The 20,601-nt window shown below is 37.9% G+C and overlaps 1 protein-coding gene across 1 annotated transcript in view; it reads left to right on the top strand.

Annotated features, from left to right (window-relative positions):
* The window catches only part of KALRN (kalirin RhoGEF kinase), a 537,699-nt gene that overhangs the window by 360,559 nt on the left and 156,539 nt on the right, over nucleotides 1-20,601 (top strand). The window contains exons 13-18 of the mRNA XM_070949954.1: nucleotides 1,493-1,667; nucleotides 4,499-4,694; nucleotides 9,258-9,424; nucleotides 15,189-15,308; nucleotides 17,857-18,075; nucleotides 19,745-19,894. Of these exons, the coding sequence (XP_070806055.1) occupies nucleotides 1,493-1,667; nucleotides 4,499-4,694; nucleotides 9,258-9,424; nucleotides 15,189-15,308; nucleotides 17,857-18,075; nucleotides 19,745-19,894 (1,027 nt within the window). The remainder of the gene's footprint in view (nucleotides 1-1,492; nucleotides 1,668-4,498; nucleotides 4,695-9,257; nucleotides 9,425-15,188; nucleotides 15,309-17,856; nucleotides 18,076-19,744; nucleotides 19,895-20,601) is intronic.

Here is a 20,601-nt window from a genome sequence, read left to right as displayed (position 1 = left end):
TGTCGTTGCCAGGGGTCAAGATTGGCTCAAAAGTGCAGAAAAAAACCATTCTTCCTAAATTGGTACCAAGACAAATAGGTAAAGGGAAAGTGGAGGGCAGCTAATGTCAATCCTTCCAGGTGTAAGGAAGGGTTGTACTATAAGACTACATTAAAAGAATCTTGTACATCTGAAGGTACAAATCTCCCACCATTACTTTTAACTGCCTCATCAGTTAGGGTGAGTCCTTCCTAAATTTCTTCCTTTGATTATTAACCTACTGGGGTGGGGGCTCTACTCTCTCTTGTCTGATCCTAGGCAGCATCTCTTCCTCTCTTCCCTTAAGGTCATTCTCACATGCCATTAAAGCTAAAGACCTGGGAGTGTTGAATTTATTAAGTTACAGAGAAAAAAAATAAATAAGCCGGGGCAGGAAAGGGATGCAGACTTAAAAGTGATGCCTCATTTAAGGTAACATGTAGGGTTTCTCACCCTACATGTTACCCATTTTTTACAAAATCTTTACTAATAAATCCCTAATAAATGAATCTTGAAAGCTTGTGTAATTGATTATTTTTGTGGCATTAAATAAACATTGCTTGACTATAGATCAAGAAATCCCATCTTGCCTCAATAACATATAGTTAATAGGAATAAATGTTACATAATTTTTTGCATGATTTCCACTACCGTTTCACACAATGTAGTATGTTGCTTAAGGGGAAGGATTTTTAAGTAGACCAAATATTGGTAGGGAACCGGAATGTCATGAAATAAAACAAACAGGAGACAAAGCTCCGGAAGGGATTCGTATGCCATTGGTATATTTTTCTTCTTTTTCTTTGCAATTCTTCATTAATGCAAAAAAGGACAAAAATGCCTTGAGATGTGAAGAGATATACTGTAGTCAACTCAGTATATAATATTGAGGAAGTTCAGGCATTAGGCTGATGAAAGAGGTGAAGGCCCATTCAGTTTTTCAGCAATCAGTAAAATAGAGAGTTGTTGTTAGTTGCGAAGTCATGTCCGACCCATTGCAACCCCATGGACAACTTTCCTCCAGGCTTTCCTGTCCTCTACCATCCTCTGGAGTCCATTTAATCTCATGCCTACTGCTTCAGTGACTCCATCCAGCCACTTGGTTCTCTGTTGTCCCCTTCTTCTTTTGCCCTCAATCTTTCCCAGCATTAGGCTCTTCACCAGTGAGTTCTTCCTTCTCATTAGGTGGCCAAAATATTTGAGTTTCATCTTCAGGATCTGGCCCTTCAGGGTTGATCTCCTCTAGGACTGACCGGTTTGATCGCCTTGCAGTCCAAGGGACTTGCAGGAGTCTTCTCCATCACCATAGTTTAAAGGCCTCAATTCTTTGATGCTCAGCCTTTCTTATGGTCCAACTTTCACAGCCATACATTGCAACTGGGAAAACAAGGGGTGGGAGAATAGAGTATCTTGTCTTTTCTCAGTGCCTTTATTAACACTGGGTTTCTAACCATTTGTTTTGACTTTACCACAGAGATTCAGCAGTCTCTAACAATAAAACACCACATAATAGTTCCATCAGCCACATTGAATCTGTCCTCCAGCAGCTTGATGAAGCTCAGGTGCAGATGGAAGAGCTCTTCCATGAGAGAAAAATTAAGCTGGATATCTTTCTTCAGCTCCGGATTTTTGAACAGTACACTATTGAGGTAAGAATTGCATTGGCCATTCCAAAATGGAAGAGGCTTCTACGGAATGGGAACAGGTCTTATTTGATATAAAATGAATTGTTAGGAATCAACAGAACGGTAATATTTTCAAATGCCTTGCAGCCTTTCTCTCTAAATAAACAAGGATCCCTTATTCTACAGCACACTTAAGCTATTAATGGAATATGACTATGGAAAGTAGAGGCATAGGATCTTTTTCTGTCAGAAATAATGGCACTCTTTATATCGGTAAGCATAGGTGATTGCAGAATGGTGATTTATACGGGCTTTCAGAATGCAGGATAGAAAATATTATCCAGGCAAATACTATTAGCTCCAAGCAGAATGCAAATGCATATAATAATCTACAAATAAAATGATGAGTTTTAAACTTAATGCAGTTTTGCTAGGATTAGAATTTGGGCAGAATTTTAGAACTCCATAGACCAGGCCTTCTCTGCAATAATCCCTCATAATGGGCATAATAATTTATAGGCTGAAGTTTATCCCAAAGGAAATACGTTAGTTAACATATTCCGAAAAACAAATATTTTGGTCCTTGGAATCATGATTTCTGTAGGTCTAAAAGGTGAAAGTGCATGTTTGGCATCTTTCTTTGTTACAAGACAAATAGTTTTCATTTTGCTTCATTTTGTATATTGTTGGAACACATGACAGCTAGAAAACTTGGAATACTGGTGGAATAATGTTTGAGGAAGGCTTCACAATTCCAGTAATTCACATGACCATTAAAGGAAACCCTTCTATCACCATTAGGTCATTAGATCCAAATTTATCAGTCTGTAGCACTAGGTCTGCTGAGAACATACCACCTCCAGAATAAGACAGCATGTTCTGAATACCAGCTGCTAGGGAACTGCAGTGGGAAAGGACCATACTCCTCCAATATGCTTCTAGAAGGCATTTATTGAGGCCAAATTAATATGAATAAGTATTCCAGCATGAAGTATGATAGTTACTCTTCTATATAGAAAAATATTGAATTCAGTTGAATGTAACTTTTAAATAAAGAGATGCAAGATTGGATATCTGTGAATCTAGCTATTGTGCTTTGTAAAGCACTGGTAGTCCATGACTTACAATTATTTATTTTATTTATTGGTTCGATTTATATGCCGCCCTTCTCCGGAGACTCAGAGCGGCTTACAATGCGTTAAGCAATAGCCTTCATACTTTTGTATATACCTGCTTAGTAGGGCTTTCGGGGCCCCCCAAGTGATGGTCTTTTTTAATACAAAGTCAGCTTATTGTCCCCACAATCCGGGTCCTCATTTTACCTACCTCGAAAGGATGGAAGGCTGAGTCAACCTTGAGCCTGGTGAGATTTGAACTTGCAGTAATTGCAGGCAGCTGGTGTTATTTAACAGCACTTTAGTCTGCTGCGCCACCAAGGCTCTTGTTAATCAACAACATAACATAACATAAACATAAACAAACAATCATTTGTTTAGTGACCATTCAAAGTTACAAGGCACTGTTAAAAATTGTAAATGGTCATAAATGCAACTATTTTTCACACTTTCAACCATTGCAGCCTCCCTGTGGTCATGTGATCAAAATTCAGATGCTTGGCAATTGGTTCATATTTAAGAATGGTTGCCGTGTCCTAGGATCATGTGATCAGCTTTTGTGATCTTCTGATAAGCAAAGTCAATGGGGAAGCCAGATTCATTTAACAACCATGTTACTAACCTGACTACAGTGATTCACTTAACAATTGTAGCAAGAATGGTCGTAAAATGGAGAAAAATTCACTGAACACATATCTCACTTAGCAACAGAAATGTTGGCCTCAGTTGTGATTTTAAGTCAAGGACTACCTCTATGGTTTGTGGTTCTATATAACATGAACCCATTAAATTACAGCTGTTCAACAAACTTTGGTAAAGTAACAATGGTTTAGGAAACAGATTAACCTACCCAGTTACCCACCTACCTAATTCACACGATGCCAGTTGTAGGCATAAGATAACTATTGATGGTTTTGTTGCTTCCGTGTCACTGTTATTCTTATTTTTATTTTTATTTTAATTTGATTTATATGCCGCCCTTCTCCGGAGACTCAGGGCGGCTTACAGTGCGTTAAGCAATAGCCTTCATACTTTTGTATATTTATACAAAGTCAGCTTATTGCCCCCACAACTGGGTCCTCATTTAACCTACCTTAGAAAGGATGGAAGGCTGAGTCAACCTTGAGCCTTGGAGAGATTCGAACCAGCAGTAAATTGCAGGCAGCTGTGTTAATAACAGGGTGCTTTAAACCACTGTAGTACCAAGGCTCTTTGCACATTTGATTATAAGTTTTTTTTTTATAATGTTCTAAGCCCTGTAGGGATTTTTAGATTTAAAACAGGGATAAAAATATTTTAAATAAATAATTTCAAAAACACTGGCATGCTTGAAAAGACAGCTCTTTTTATTTATATTTTTTAAATCAAGTGCTTTTGAAAAAACAAACATTAAGCTTAAGGAAGCTTAAGCAATCTCATGGGTAGTTAATTTGTTCTAATTTGGGCATGTCTAACGATCGCTAACTTGAAGATTTCCTTTAAGCATTCATAATTTTCAGTCTAAAATGATTTTCTAAGTTTTTACAGTAATGAACCTCTTTACAAACAACACATAATTAAAGCGCTTCTCAATTTCACTGTAGCTTAGGCGATGGTAATTTTAAAATTTCTGGAATGTAATTAGGTTTATTCTCTTCTGTGGTTACACACTCTATTTTAGATATTTTTCCCCTGGTAATCTTAATTTTAATGATTTTGCCTGCTTATTCTGCATTCCTTTTTTTCTTTTATACTTTGAAGGTGACCGCTGAATTAGATGCCTGGAATGAGGATTTACTACGTCAAATGAATGATTTCAACACCGAGGATCTCACCTTGGCTGAACAACGTCTGCAGCGGCATACAGAGAGGAAACTGGCTATGAACAATATGACCTTTGAAGTCATTCAGCAAGGACAAGATTTGCACCAGTACATTATGGAAGTGCAAGCCTCAGGTAAGTGGAAGGGATAAATTTGTCTTCACACAAATGTACTACAGTATGACCAGAGATGTCTACCAGGAATAAATACGAAGGAAATTAAATCAAAAGTCATTTGATTTTCCCGTACTACAATAAAAGCTTTCCTACATCCAGATAGAAATTTACTTAATCTCTCAGATTTCATAAAACCAGGTAAATCCTAAAAAAAAGGGGGGGGGAGGATACAAAAGACAAGTGGCAAAAAAACAACCCCAGAATGGATAACTGGTAGTTTAAACAAAATGAAAAAGGAATCAGAACCACATCAAATATTTTGCCCTTTCCCTTTTGAATCCTGTTCTTCTTTGAAATCTGAAGTTTTGGTGTTTTATCTATTCGAGACAATCTCAGGGTATTAAAATTACCAAGAAAAATGACTTGAACCCATGTTTTGTAATGCCATCAATCAAAGTATTTTTTTTAAAAAAAAACAAAAAACTAATCCTGTCATCACAGTAACAAAATACTATAGGAGGGGGCCAAAGGCACATTACTTCTGTCTCTTCACATTAAGGATTCTGTTTTGCTTTTCATCTGATTTGGCTTGAAATAACAACAGCAGTAGCACTTAGACTTATATACCGCTTCCTAGTGCTTTACAGCCCTCTCTAAGCGATTTACAGAGTCAGCATATTGCCCCCAGCAATCTGGGTCCTCATTTTACTGACCTCAGAAGGATGGAAGGTTGAGTCAACCTAGAGCCAGTCAGGGTCGAACTGCTGGCATTCGGCAGAATTAGCCTGCAATGCTGCATTCTAACCACTGTGCCACCATAGCTCTCTGTTTCTGTGCAAATGTTATATGGCCTATGTAATCATCTCAGTGTACCCTTTTTAGCTCACAACTGATTTAGGGAAAAGCTCCTACATAGCGAGGGGTTCTTTTTTCATCAAGTATTATGGTATTACCATAATACTTAAAACACAAGCAAATTCAGGACTGAGACAATGATCATCCTGCATATGTGGTTTTGTAAACAGCTGTATGGGAAAGAAAAATACATAAAAGTGAAAGCAGTTTGTTCCTCCTGACCAAACAAAACAATTTCTTCATTTTCAATAAGGCAGAATGGATCCTGAACTTCCTGTTTAGAGCCTAGTCATCTTCCCATTTGGAGAGACAGATTTTTTTAAAAAATAAATGTGAGACATGGGACACATTTATTATAGTTAGCCTATATAGGATGCTGTGTGTCTTCAGGACTTTTCCAGAATTTAATATACACTTTGCTGCAGATCTTTGATGTATTTGCAGTCATAGTTTGTAATAGCTGATACAGCTGGTAAGTATTTCTTTTTCAAACATTAAGTGTCTTGGGGTATAGATCTTTTTAGATCACATAAATTTTGTTCTTTATATCATCATCCTCTTTTAACGATCACATAATCCCTTGTGGGGTGGAATCTGGGCAACTTGAATGGAGCTGAATGTTTACTGGCCGGATGCCCTTCCTGTCACTAGTGCGGAGTTTTTATTCAGCAGATACATTCACAGTGTGCCCAGAGGGAGAAATATCTGCCTTTACCTAGGATTGAACTCACATTGTGAGTTTTCCTGATTGTGAGGCGAGAGCTCCACCTCTAGGCCACCGCATCACTAAGTTTTGTTCTTTATATCACTGTTAAAATGTATTTTATCACATGACCAGTGAATCTATTGGTAGGCTTCTTCCTGGCAAGCTGGACAGATCTGATTTGTTGTACAAAGCCGAAGAAGCCACTGCAAATGAACTGCAACAACTCGTTGATCAAATATGCAATCAATTAATTAAATGTATCTTTTTCTATGTATGTAAAGGACTGCAAGTAACTCTCCTTTGGTTAAGGGAAGAATAGTTTCCATCTCTTTTTTGTTTCAGCGATGGCCAAATCTCATACCAAGCTGTTTGCTTTGGTCTGTAAGAGAACTAGAACTTTTATTAGCTTTGGTTTTCTGCACTCTTTCATACAATGCACACCTTCTTTTTACTGTGTTTCCCCAAAAATAAGACATCCCCTGATAATAAGCCTAATCAGGCTTTTGGGTGCATGCACTAAAATATTTAAACGCAAGCACAGCTGGTCCCCGCCATTTCCTCTGGTTAGGGTTAGGGAGACAGAGCTGGAAATCAGGTAAGATGGCAAGAGGAGCCCCGTCTTGCTCCATCTATCCCAAAATAATAAGACCTCCCCAAAAATAAGGCCAAACGCTTATTTTGGGGTTCAAAAAATATAAAACAGGGTCTTATTTTTGGGGAAACACAGTATTGGATAAAAAACTTCAACTTTTAGTTGAAGTACTAAACTCTACCTTTGAGTTCAAGAAAATTACCATCATTTTTAATAAAATTGCTACCCTTTCATGTTTTTCTCTTCTCTTCTGCCCAAGAGAACCCTGCCCACTTAATTTTATCGCCTTTTTAATTTTAATTCTTCCAGTAACAATCCTTGTCCACTTTATAGTATCTTGTATACAACGTCTTGTATACAGTATTTATTTATAGTATCAGTATACAGTATTTTGGTTTTGGAAGGTATGGGGGGAGGGAAAAGGAAAAAAATCATAATAGGGAAGTACGAAAAGAAGGTACTTCATGCAGATGTATTTTATAAGCAGAAACATAATTGTGATTTACACTAAATAGATTTTAATAGTGAATTTTGAGATAAATAATATTGATCAGAAAACTAAAGGCATCAGTTTTATCAGTGCAATCTCATCTATCCTCTATTAATCATCTATCCTGTGGTGATCATCATGCTTCTTACCTAATTATCTACAGATATACACTGCTCAAAAAAATAAAGGGAACACAAGCAGAAGACATCCAAGATCTGAATGAATGAAATAGCCTTATTAAATACTTTGTTCATTACATACAGTAGTTTTGTGTTCCCTTTAGTTGTTTGAGCAGTGTATAAACTACTGTATGTAAAGAATAAAGTATTTAATAAGGCTATTTCATTCATTCAGATCTCGGATGTCTTCTGCTTGTGTTCCCTTTATTTTTTTGAGCAGTATATTTAGTTTAAACTGCTTGTCAACTCTAAATATAATACTGGTCAGATTTCCAAAATTCTGCTAAATGCCCATAGGATTTTCCCCTGTCTGAAATGTGATTTGTTTTTATAATGAGTACTAAGAAAATTAAATCATTCAATGTTATGATAGCAATATTGATAGTCCTTCATTAATTGGACCTGGAAACAGTAATTAAGTAATGCAATCCTAAATTTAGAAACCGTGCAAACACAGCACTTAGTGATAACATTTCCAGGAGTCCCATTTGCCATCATTAAGTAAGGACCATGCAAGTTGTTAAGTAAGAACTTCACATTTCTGCAACTTCCAACTTCCTGCCAGCTTACCCTTTGACTTATTTGTGGGAAGTCAGCAAGGAAGGTTGCAAATCCAGATCATGTGACTGCAGACACAGTGATAATAAGTATATGGTCCAGTCTTAACTATAATTTATTCAGTGTTGCTTTAGGTTGAAACAGTCACTGAAAAACTGGTCATTAAACAAGGATACTTCTTTTCAAGTGGAGTTGATTGCAAACAGTGCCTACAAACAATATGTCCTTATAAGTTTAGTCAAATAGCTAAAATAAACATTCCCTTCATATCTGAAGAAGTAGATGACTTTAAGTGTCTGCTTTGGGATGTTCAATCAAATCTGAAAAGATTGCTGATTTGGAATAGCAGTAATGTATAATATTGAATTTTCTAATAGCCATAATTCAGCTCAGGCGTGAATCATTCTGTATACGTGTATGGGTGTGCATTTCTTTATCATTTCTTATTTAACATCATTGTTCCCATAAGTAGAATTGAAGTACTAAAGTACTGAGATACATCAGCTACATTTTCAAATGAATAAATGAAGTAGTAAGGAGATATAAAGAACATTGCTTGAACATTCTAATGCCACAATTCAAATTTAATTATTAAAACAACTCACTCAGAATGCAGTGCTTCACAATGAACAAACTGCACAGAAGAAAAGAGTATGACTAACTATGGTGCTCCCATGCTTAGCAAATTATCTTCTCTGTTTATTTGCTAAAAATGAAGTCCTTTACTTTTGTTTACTTCTTTCTTTCCATTGTGAAAGAATGATATTATCTTAACGCAGGAGAACTAATGGGATAGTTACAAGGAACTAACTTCTAATTTGTGTTCTTTATATTTATATGAAGAAATACTTTCTTGCTTTGATTCAATACACCATTCTTTCCAGTTGCAAATTGTTATTTCAAATAGCTGTGTCCAAGAAAGAATGAAATGGGAAGAATAATATTGGTTCATGAACATATATCCTATGCAGACACTAGCTTCAATAAAATCACAAGAAATGCCAGATTAAGAGCAGCTAAGAATATGTTTTCCAATGCTCTTATCAACTGTATGGGTTCAATCTAACGTAATTTACCTTCAGCCAAAGTCTGATATTATTATAGGTCATATCAGCTGGGCTCCCCTTCCCTCCCCAAAAAGGGAGCAATAAGCAGCTTGTCTGGGGTTTTTTCCCATCTGAGGACATTTATTCTGTTCCAGGAATTGAACTGATCTGTGAAAAGGACATCGATCTAGCAATCCAAGTGCAAGAGCTGCTGGAATTCCTTCATGAGAAACAGCACGAGTTGGAGCTGAATGCTGATCAGACGCACAAACGGCTCGAGCAGTGCCTTCAGCTCCGGCACCTGCAGGCAGAGGTTAAGCAGGTCAGGGATTTCGCCATTGTTCTGCTTCTTCACTTATATGATCAAGCCAGCTGTTAAAACACCCTGTCCCTACCATTCAAAATCTGGTAGCCTCTGAAAATCCACATCTGCAACAGTACAGGTAGCTCAAGTGAACCATGCGGCTGATAGAGAGAAAGAGGAGGCGGCTGTGAAGATCAGTGATTGCTGCCACCTCATTTAGAGAAAGTCCTCTTGTGCAGCAATGCCAGTGTTACTCTCATTCTGACTGTCCCTGCCCAGCCCTCAGCAGCTTGGGGGGAGGGGCGGGGGTGCTATTGGTGATGGTAGCAATGGTGACAGCCCTTCACAACAGTCCAAGTTTCTCATGTGGCCCCTTTGGAAAATTAATTGCCCATCCCTGCTCTATTTTCTCAATATTTTATTTTTTAAAAAAATCCAACTGGACATATTTTTCATCTCATATTGTATCATATATTTACACGAATAAAGTGATAAACATTCAAAACAGACAGAATGGAAAAAAATCCACAAACTATCATCATTTTCATTCATTTTAGGGTCTAGTACAGGGGTGTCAAACATGCGGGCCGGATGTTCCATGCACTGGCCACACCCACTGCTGGCTTAGAGAAGGGGGGGGAGTCATGATATGTCATGTGACGACAACGTGACATTGTGAGTTTGACACCCTGGTCTAGTAGGATATGTTCTCTTTCTGTTTTGAACAAAGATTTGGACCAAGAATTGACAAAAATGTTTGGGGAAGTGTTTTTATGTCTGTGGGAAGTGTTCATGTAAATGTTTTACTTCTTGTATTCAAAGATATACAAGTCTGGAACATTTCACTACTGATAAAAGTCTGTGCAAGAAGCTGGAAGAAATCATAATGTTTTTTAATGATACAGAAAAAGTTTATTTGATTTGCATGAAGCATAAAGCAAAGAAACACTGATGTAAAAATATCTAAGGTTTGATTCATGCATTATTGTTGACCCATGGGACAATAATTCTACTCATTTTAAAAAAAACATCTTGTGAGATGAATATTTCATGTTGAGGCAAGAACATGAAATATAAATTAACGAGAAAAATGGTTGTGTATATGATTCCATTGACTGTTTGTTTAGGCCAGGAGAGTGGCGAATTTGAGGTATCAAGTTTATTGGTCTGGAATATATTCAAAATATGGAAGTAAAACAACCTTGATTGCTTTACCATTTGCTCAATTTACATTTAGCTGCTGCAGCTCAGCAATCTATCTGCTTTACAATTCTATTCAACCACTTTCATCAATGTAACAGTATGATTACACCCTCAAGGTCTATAAATATTGGAATACAGTGAGCGGACTCTAAAAATGAGTTCCTTGCTCTTAAAAATGAGTTTCAAGCTATCATATGAAGATAGAAAGTTGGAAACTACAAGAGCATCCTTTGTTTCTTTCATTTTAAAGCTTGTGACAAATCCCTCATTTATCCAGAGCTCAGAATAGTCAATCAGGCTCAGAATTAAAAATATTTGTACAATCGAATTGTCTTTTTTGTCTGCCATTGTTGCCAGATAGCTTCAGAATCTGCCATAGCATATCATGATTTAAAAATTAACTCACGGGTAGCAAAAATAAAGATGGAATCAAAAGGAAAGAAAGATTTATTCTCTCAAAAATCAGTCAGCAACCAGTGATATTGTTTTGGATTATGATATATGGGGATATGATGTTTTATTTTATTTTATTTATTTTTATTAAATTTGTATACTGCCCTTCTGCTGGACTCAGGGCGGTGCACAGCCAAAAATAAAAAACATTCCAATACAAAATTTAAATTTTTTAAAAAGAATTACACAACTTTGGCCCAAAATTTAAAACATCCCAACTAAAACCCATAGACAATTAAAAATCTAACATCTCAAAAGGGGGGGGGGTTTACGCCAGCCCTGTTTGGTGGAAAAGAAAAGTTTTTAGGGCACGGCAAAAAGCCCGGAGATCTGGTATCATGCGTATCTCTGGGGGCAAATCGTTCCAGAGGGCAGGTGCTGCCACAGAGAAGGCCTTCCCCCTGGGGGTCGCCAGCCAACACTGCCTGGCTGACGGCACCCTGAAGAGTCCCTCTCTGTGGGAGCGTACTGGCCGGTGGGAGGCTATCGGCAGCAGAAGACGGTCCCGCAAATACCCAATATGCAAATATGGTCAGTATATGATCCCTGCTAAAAATAACGTGAACCAACTGAAGATTCCAGTGTTCAACATCATATTCAAGGAATTAATGTTTATGATTTCAGTTATTATATGATTCTTATGGAAATACACCATTCTTCCTTGAATTTACAACTAATTTTTAAAGGTCCCTTTTTACATGTTCCAATTTCGCTTTTACATCCATTTAGGAATGCGCCCTCTCTAATATGTTTTTATCTCTAATGTTCTTCTCATTTTTAAAGGTTATCTATGTAATAGTTGCTCAATGAATATTATATTTAATATTAATTTTAATTATATCATACCAATAGTCAAAAAAGCAGAGTAAGTAGCATTGGTTTAGAAGTGAACATTTAAACCTAGTTCAAGAGAGTACCTATATAATGGTACATGGGAATACCTAGAATGATCAGATAAAAGGCAGAGAAAGGGGGAGCCTCCATAATAGGCAGAGAAAGAAACTTAGAAAGGATCTCTCCCTATTTTAGCAGACTCTAAAAAGAGATAGTGGAAGATTTGTACTTTCAGACTTGCAAGATTCTCTTAATGGAGGCTTACAATAAAGTAGAATTAGCTCACCTGGTCTTTCTGGTCTACCTGGAAAGGTTGACAACCTGTGATTCACTAATTTCTTTAAAAGTATTTATGAGCTTTCTTCATTCAGATACTTTTCAGGAAGTCTGTGGCAAGATCTTATTTGTTCAGATCCATATTTTAAAAGTCAATGGCTTATTGACTCGTGAATTATTGCAGCAATAGCTTTCCTTGGAAGCAGCTGAATTTAAATGTATCATGGCCCTGTCATACTGTGGTAGGTATTGGCTAAATTTGGCTTCCTGAAGAATGAGTCATAAGTAACATCATTTAGTAAAATTGGAATCTGTATTGATTTTGGCTTGCTATTCATTTTCAGTAGAGAGCCAAGTGTACTTTACTTTCACTTTGGAATAGTTGAGGCAACAAATGGTCTTAAATTTATTAGCAAGTAACTCTTGCTCTTAGAAGCCAAGGAAAAGTAGATTGCCACCAAACAGCTCATGGTGCTAACCCTACTTAACTTTTGCTAATGCAGTACAAAGTCTGGAGCATTCTAGAATGCTGACATATGGTTGCGCCACAGGACAATGGACATTCTAAATGGTTGTTTTTCCGCTATTCTCATTTAATAAAGTTTTCTGTTTTCCTCTATGTACTCTATAAATTTCAACGCCAAGGTAGTAAATTTAAAGTTAGAAAAGGCACTGCAAATCTTTAGAATATCACAAGATAAATGATTGATTTTTCACAGTTCTTTATACTAAAGAATTGAAAGAAAAAGATTATTATAATATTGACAAAATAACTGCAAGAGTTAGAACACTTATAAGTATTTCCAGGGTATAAATACTAATAAGAGTTACTTAAGTTTACTTAGTGAATTTGAGGCAAAAAGCATCAAATTGAGGCTTGATGTGTAGACAGCAAGGTTTGGAGAAGGTGAGATTTTGTCTCCCTTGGGGAAGATTTAAACATGACAGCTCTTGAGATCCAGGTGGGCCAAAATCTGCCTCATGTTAGGGTTGAGAAGGAGCCGGTTCCTCCCCATCCAGATCTTCACAGCCTCCAGTCTGGCTGGAGGAGGAGAAAGAGGAGGAAAAGAGAGTGATAGGGAAGTTGTTCTCGGGGAGGTGGTGGATGAACCACCCCGGGGCTCCAGTGCTAGCTCTGGGAGACGCGTGCTCAGCTGCTGGCAGTTCAGGGAGGCGAGGTAGGACATTGAGTTGTACCCACATTCAGTTGACCAGGGTGATTTGTTCCATGCTGACCCATCCATACCCACATGGCTGCACTGAGTCATCTGCGCCAAGTTATCTGCTCCAATCTATTCATGCCCATTCCTCTGTGGGGAATGCAAACCCAGTCGCACTGACCCAGCCACAGTCACCTGGCCATGCCCAACCATCCATGCCGAACTGGCTGCTGTGAGTCGTCTTATTCCACCAGATTTATTTGGTCTGGCCCAGGGACATTATATACTCAGTTGGACTTCAAAGGGAGTTTATCGTTGTTTCTGAAGTCTTAGCACCTAGTTCAACTGAAGCTGTAGTTGCTGCTTGAAAGAGCAGGCCTTGGATGGAATATGTTTGGGCAGACTCTTGCTGCTTGTCGATCCCAGAGGAAACCACCTCCACACTTTTTGGAGGAGTTCTTCGAGATGAAGTGGCAAAAAAGATACCTAGATGTAAAATAAAAGATTGTATGAGGATGGCTAAGAGCGTTTGTTAGACATTACTGTGTAGCAATAATAGTTAAATAGTTAAATATAACTGTTAATTAATTTCCTTGCTCTTACTTCATCTACAGATGGATTTTGGATGAGTATCAAATAACAGTTGAATTTTATTTTGTGAAGCAATAAATTTTTACAAACATGAAAACAACAAATAAAAAGAAAGTTGATGGTATCTTGTTTATAGCCATGTCAAATATTTCAAGGAGCTACAGACAAATGTATCTGGAAAATGGAAATATTTTTCAGGAAAAAAGTTGCATGAAACAAAGTACATAACATTGCCAAGTCTGGTGCCTTTGTCTCTTTTAGATAACATACAATTTGAGGAGCTTCTTAAGTAAATTAGCTGTAAATCATATATCTTGTATATTTCTATTTATTTTTGATCCCATATAGTCCGTAAAAATTGTGTAATGTACATATTATAGATATTTAATAAAGGACTATTTGTACTTTATTTACAGTATTTCATATATGGGTTTTGTTTCTTTGTAACACAGGGCACTAAGTTATTTTGTCTCATTGGATTAGATGCAGAGTAATCCAATCAAACCAAATTTTTATTATGGTCATAGACTCGCATAGAGATCCAGAGTAAGTTAGTTATACTTAGTCTACATCAAAACCAATGCCTTTTATTTAATTATAATTAATTTTCTGAACTAAATCTAATTAGAACTAAAATGCATCATCTGATGCACAGTATCTCTCATGGGGCAAGGTCAAATGGTGAAAAAGGCCTGAAGGCCTGAATCTTGAAGAGCAAGATTTCTCTAACCAGAAAAATCAACTTTGTTATTTTCATTACACGTCCAGTTTGTCTGGATATTGTCCAGAGGTGGGTTTCAGCAGGTTCTGACAGTTCTGGAGAAGCAGTAGTGGAAATTTGGAGTAGTTCGGAGAACCGGTAGTAAAAATTCTGACTGGCCCTGCCCCCATCTATTCTCTGCCTCTCAAGTCCCAGCTGATCAGGAGGAAATGTGGATTTTGCAGTAACCTTCCCTTGGAGTGGGGAGGGAATGGAAATGTTACAGTATCCTTCCCCTGCCACGCCCACCAAGCCATGTCACGCCCACCAAGCCACACCCACAGAACTGGTAATAAAAAGTTTTGAAACTCACCGCTGATATTGTCTCACCTTCCTCATCTACCTCAAAATGTGGTTCCAGATACAGATTCATGAATTCTCAGTAAAGTAGATTAGTGTGACGTCTGTATGCTAGTGACACTTCAATCCACTCTGCAACCGAACCCCAGCTATTTCATGAAGTTAAAAAACATCGTTATCTCAAAATGTCTGTTTTTCCTGCTAGGTCCTTGGCTGGATCCGTAATGGAGAATCAATGCTCAATGCCAGTCTTGTCAATGCAAGTTCCTTGTCAGAGGCTGAGCAGCTCCAGAGAGAGCATGAGCAGTTTCAGCTGGCCATAGAGGTAATGTTTACTGTGCACATTGACTTTTCTTATGCAAACTGCAAAGATAATCTGAATGGTGTTCAGGGAGTAGGAGAAGAAATACTGTAATTTCCAATGAACGGTTAAACTTTCCTATTAACTAAAATTAATGTGTATGTGTGTGTGGCAGGTAGCTCTCTTTTAGCAACTGCAGTTGGAACCGGCAACTAAGTCATTAAGTGAAGCAATTGCTGAGTGAAACCACAACTGTGCTTATGATTTTACTTCAGCTTTTCTGTGCTTTACAGACCCGTGAAGGTCATAAATGTGAGGACTGGTTGCAAAGTTAGTTTTTCATCACCACTATAACTGCAGACGGTTACTGTATGAGGCAGTTGCTGTTTTAAGCACAAAAAGTTTTGAAGTAGTAATATTTTTACATCCCACTAATCTTCCTGCCCCAAATAAAATAATAAATAAATACCTGTTCCCCATGCTCCACTCAAGATATGTGTAATCTGATGCAGTCAAGACAGACGCAGTTTCTGTATAAAAATGCATATGAATATTGTTTACCAAATAGCGAAGGTTACTGTAGTCCATATACAAATTAATACCAGAAAAATCTATCTCTAGGGAGGTACGGTAAATAAAAGGAAAGGATTGCTTTTGATCTTAATCTACTTCATTGTATTGCAGTAGAATCTATTTATTTTTCTGGGGATCCTCAGTATATCTAAGTCCCAATGTTTATTCTATCACTTATTTAAATGAGGGGACTAGTTCAAATTATGGTATTTTATGAGATTGTATTAGGAAAAAAAATAGCTTTTCTGGAAACAGCTGCAATTCGTTTATTTCTTATCTATCTCATTGCACCTTCAAGAAGCTTAGGGGACTATGGATAGCAGACTTTTTTTATATCTCCAAAATAATCAGATGAGACAGGTCAGACAGGAGACAGTGATTGGCCCAACTAAGAGGATCACTTCAGTTCTAATTTGCTAAGCCACTGAGGATACACAATATACATTAGATGAGCAGATGAGTTACTGTATCACAAAGTTAGCATATGTATGTATTTTAGGAATAACAGCTGGGATTTGCATCACATTTTACTTCCTGTAAATATTATATTCCCCAAGTGTTGGTTTAAGGATTAAGTTGTGGATAATTAGGGATTGCTTAGAGATTAATTTTGTTATAGGAAATTCACAATCGCTTTTAGGATCACTTTTGAAAATTGCCTAAGTAGAATAACAGAAAATGGAAACTATACTCTGTCTCTTGATTCAGAATCATAGAGCCGAGGTGGTGCAGTGGTTAGGGTGCAGTACTGCAGCTACTTCAGCTGACTGCTAGTTCAGCAGATCAGCGGATCAAATCTCACCGGCTCAAGGTTGACTCAGCCTTCCATCCTTCCGAGGTGGGTAAAATGAGGACCCAGATTGTTGGGGACAATATGCTATTTAGTATACTGTCTTTGGTGTAAGCTGCCCAGAGTCCTCAGAGAGTGGGTGGCATAGAAATATGAATAATAAAATAAATAATAATAATAAATAAATAGAATCAGAATTTTCCTGGTATTTGACTATTGTAGATACTTCCAGAAATCCATTTACCCAATATTTTAATAAGTAGTATAATATATATAAATGTTGTCATGCTGGCAAGCCCTGAAAGGAAGGGGACAGTTTATCCATCCATTGAAGAAATTCTTTATCATTCAGTACATCTTGGCAGCATTAGTAAAGCACGTCTTTGGAACAAGATATTTATTTCCTATTTGTATAGCTTGCTATATATTTCAGAGATGCTTAATCTTGATACCAACTAAGAGTCCCTCCTCCCCAATGAAATGTGGTTATTCATGCTGCCAAGAGTAGAGGGCTAGCAGTTTAAATATTAAATATTAAAGATCAGGTGTTTGATATCGCAGCATGTTACTTACCACTAAGTGAAGGAAGTCCAGCTGATATATTGGGTGTTTTCTTTGCAAATCCTTTAATCTTTCCTTCTTAAATCCTTCTGTTTATCTGGGTTGCAAATAAAACCAGCTGATGGTCTTTAAGCATTTTTTTTTAAATCGCCAGCAATTATTGCAGTGATAGGACTTCTTTCCATGTGTAAGCTTTACATAAGCTACAAAATTGCTTCTCAAATACAGAGGTTCAATTGTTCGAGATGATCACGTTGTAGTAAAAAAAATGTGTTTAGAATAGAATACACACATTGCACAAATCTGTTTTTAAAATGAATATGGGTTTTCATATATTAGGCTAATAATAATGATGCAAAAACAAAAAAAAATCTAAAGAATTGTTCAGCAAACACACCAGGTTAAATGTCAACATCGTTTTTACTTAAATGCCATTTGGGCTGTTTTATCCAAAATTGGGATGTAAATCTAGAATTATCAGTAATATCAGTAAATGCCCTTGCCTGAATATGCAGAATGTTTACTGTTTCAAAATGCTCATTCTAAAAAGTGTTTCATTCTCTCATCTTTTCATGCTCACACCTCACCTCTTTATACCATTTGCTTGGCACATCTGTACAACTCTCTCTTTCCTCCCCACATACACAGTCCCTCTTTCATGCCACTTCCTTGCAGAAGACTCACCAGAGTGCCCTCCAGGTACAGCAGAAGGCAGAGGTGTTACTGCAGGCCGGCCATTACGATGCTGATGCCATCCGGGAATGTGCAGAAAAAGTGGCCTTACATTGGCAGCAGCTCATGCTAAAGATGGAGGACCGGCTGAAACTGGTTAATGCCTCTGTTGCTTTCTATAAAACTTCAGAGCAGGTGAGAGGAACAAAGGCCTCCTTCATTCTCAATACCAGTGGTGTTCAGTTTGTTTGCAGTCGCTCCACTACTGTGTGAAATGACCATTAGATAAAGATGTAATTGTTACCATTTAGAATTGCTACTGATTATTCAGTAACATAGAGTGATCAGACATAGTGAATGAGTTGCACATAATGTTGTAGTCTTTGTTTTTCTAGGCATCTATAAACAACAATGTTCACTGAAGTTTATATTTGGTAACCCTAATGAGCACAAAGGACTTCTCTATATTACCTTACTGTAATTAAAAGGTTACCTATTGGGAACATGATGAATGTGGCAAAATTGTTTTAAAGCACTCCCAAGGAATGAGCTTAACATTTCATTTTTCATATAGTTAAAATTTCAATCTCTGGTAGATCAAATGACACTATTTTTTGTAACTTATGTATTAAATATGCTGTTCAATTGCTCAACATAGAACATCATAGTTAATAGTTACAAAACACCAATATACAATACAATATATAAGCAATAAATGGAATAAATGGACAAGTATGTCAGTGTATGTATCAGGGGTGAAATACTACTGGTTTGGCCAAACTGGTAGCGATGGCAGCGGGTGGTTTGGAGAACAAGTAGCGACGGCAGCACGAGGCTTTGCCCACCCACCCGGTCATCGTTACTCCCTGGTTTTAACCAGGAAGTAACCTGTTTTTTACCCTCTGCACAGAGGGTCTGTGTGCTCACGTGATCCGCGTGTGTGTGCACAGCACGTGCACTTCCGAACTGGTAGGGAAGGTAAGTAGATTTCACCCCTGGTATGTATATACGCATATACACAGTATTGTTATTAGTCTTGTTAATATGATGTTTTTGAATACTTTGTGTTCCTACCTTGTGTTCTCAGTCTAGACCAGGGGTGTCAAACTGGATTTCTTCAAGGGTCAAATCAGCATTGTAGCTCTCCTCTGTGGGCCGGCGGGAGGGGGAAGTGGGACAAATGCCTCCTGCAGCATCCTGCTGGCAAAAACGGGGTGCGTGGAGGCCTCAGGAAGCCCATGCCTCATTTTTGGCCTCCCCAGCCTCCTGCAGCACTCTCCCAATGAAAAAGGGGCTGCACAAAGGCCTTGCAAGGCCTCCATGTGGCCTGTTTTCTATCTCCCCTGCCTCCTACAGCACTTTGCCGGCCAAAAATGGGCCATGTGGGGGCTTCACAAGGCTCCCACATGACCCATTTTTGGCCAGCAGAGTGCTGTAGGAGGCCAGGGAGGCCGAAAACAAGCTGCACAGGGGCCGCACGCTCCCCCCCACCCTGCACAGCCTGTTTTGGCCTCCAGAGGCACCACAGACTGGTCCAGGCCAGCCCCATGGGCCAGATTTAAGCAGCTCTTGAGTTTGACACCCCAGGTCTAGCAACTTTTCAGTTACTTAGTATTACAAGTTCCATTACTCCTTATCAATGACCATAGTGGATGGGGATGATGCCGTCTAATATATTTGTAGAGGTTCAAATGGGGGAAAGGCTGCCTCATCTCAACTTCCTGTATGATGAATTTCCTATAACATCTGTGAATCGGGCCTATATTTTTGGTCAGTTGATAGGTTCATTTTTTAATGGTAAATTGTTTCTGCTTTTAAAGGTAACTTTGATAACTACACAATTGTATTCTGGCTTATGCCCAAGGTTTGCAGCGTGCTGGAGAGCTTGGAGCAAGAATATCGAAGAGATGAAGACTGGTGTGGAGGTCGAGATAAGCTGGGACCATCCTCTGAGATAGATCATGTTATCCCCCTAATCAGCAAACATCTGGAACAGAAGGAAGCCTTTCTTAAGGTCCAGTCTATTTCCCCTGTTTTTAGAAACTGGGGGGGGTGTTCATTTGTTCTGACTGTAGGAGTAACTTAGGTACTAACTTGGATGGAAATCTGTCTGTAGGAACATAAATTATGTTCTGCCTTTGATCTACTGTGTTTTGTAGGACAGAGGTATCTTTCTTCTTATTTTATAATAAGAGCCAAAAGGAGAACAACGTGTGCATGCATTCCTAATGTATGTTCTTCTCCAGAATGATTTCATGCCTGCATAGCCTGAAACATGACTGGCCGTGAAACAGAGGGTGGTTAAGATTTCTTCATGCTTAGTATCTCCTAATAAAACAAGCATAAACTTCTTCAGTAACATTACCCATTTCAAAGACTGCGGGTCTTAACCTCTCATTCTTGTAGTTCTGTAGAACTAAAAAAAAAAAAAAATTAGCTTGCACTTTTTCTGTTCTCAAAAGGAATAGATGATCTCACACGAATTTGCTGCTGTCATGTTACCTCGTATGAATATTCCACTAGCCTAAATAGAATAGCTATGCACTGATTTTTGGTATATCATCAGGGCTGTTTCTAAGATAATATCATGTCTGCAAAAATAGAAGTCTAATATAATTGTGTGCCCTCCGACATTTTTTTAAAAAAGAGAGAGAATGGCTAGCAGGAAAACATGAAGGAAGGTAACTTTGGGAAAATATCCACAAATTGCTTTTTTTCTTC

The sequence above is a fragment of the Pituophis catenifer genome, unplaced genomic scaffold, assembly GCF_029215685.1.
Source record: "Pituophis catenifer annectens isolate HBS135680 unplaced genomic scaffold, rPitCat1.0.hap2 SCAF_1, whole genome shotgun sequence".
Classification (NCBI taxonomy): Eukaryota; Metazoa; Chordata; class Lepidosauria; order Squamata; family Colubridae; genus Pituophis; species Pituophis catenifer.
This window is presented reverse-complemented; position numbering and strand designations above follow the sequence as displayed.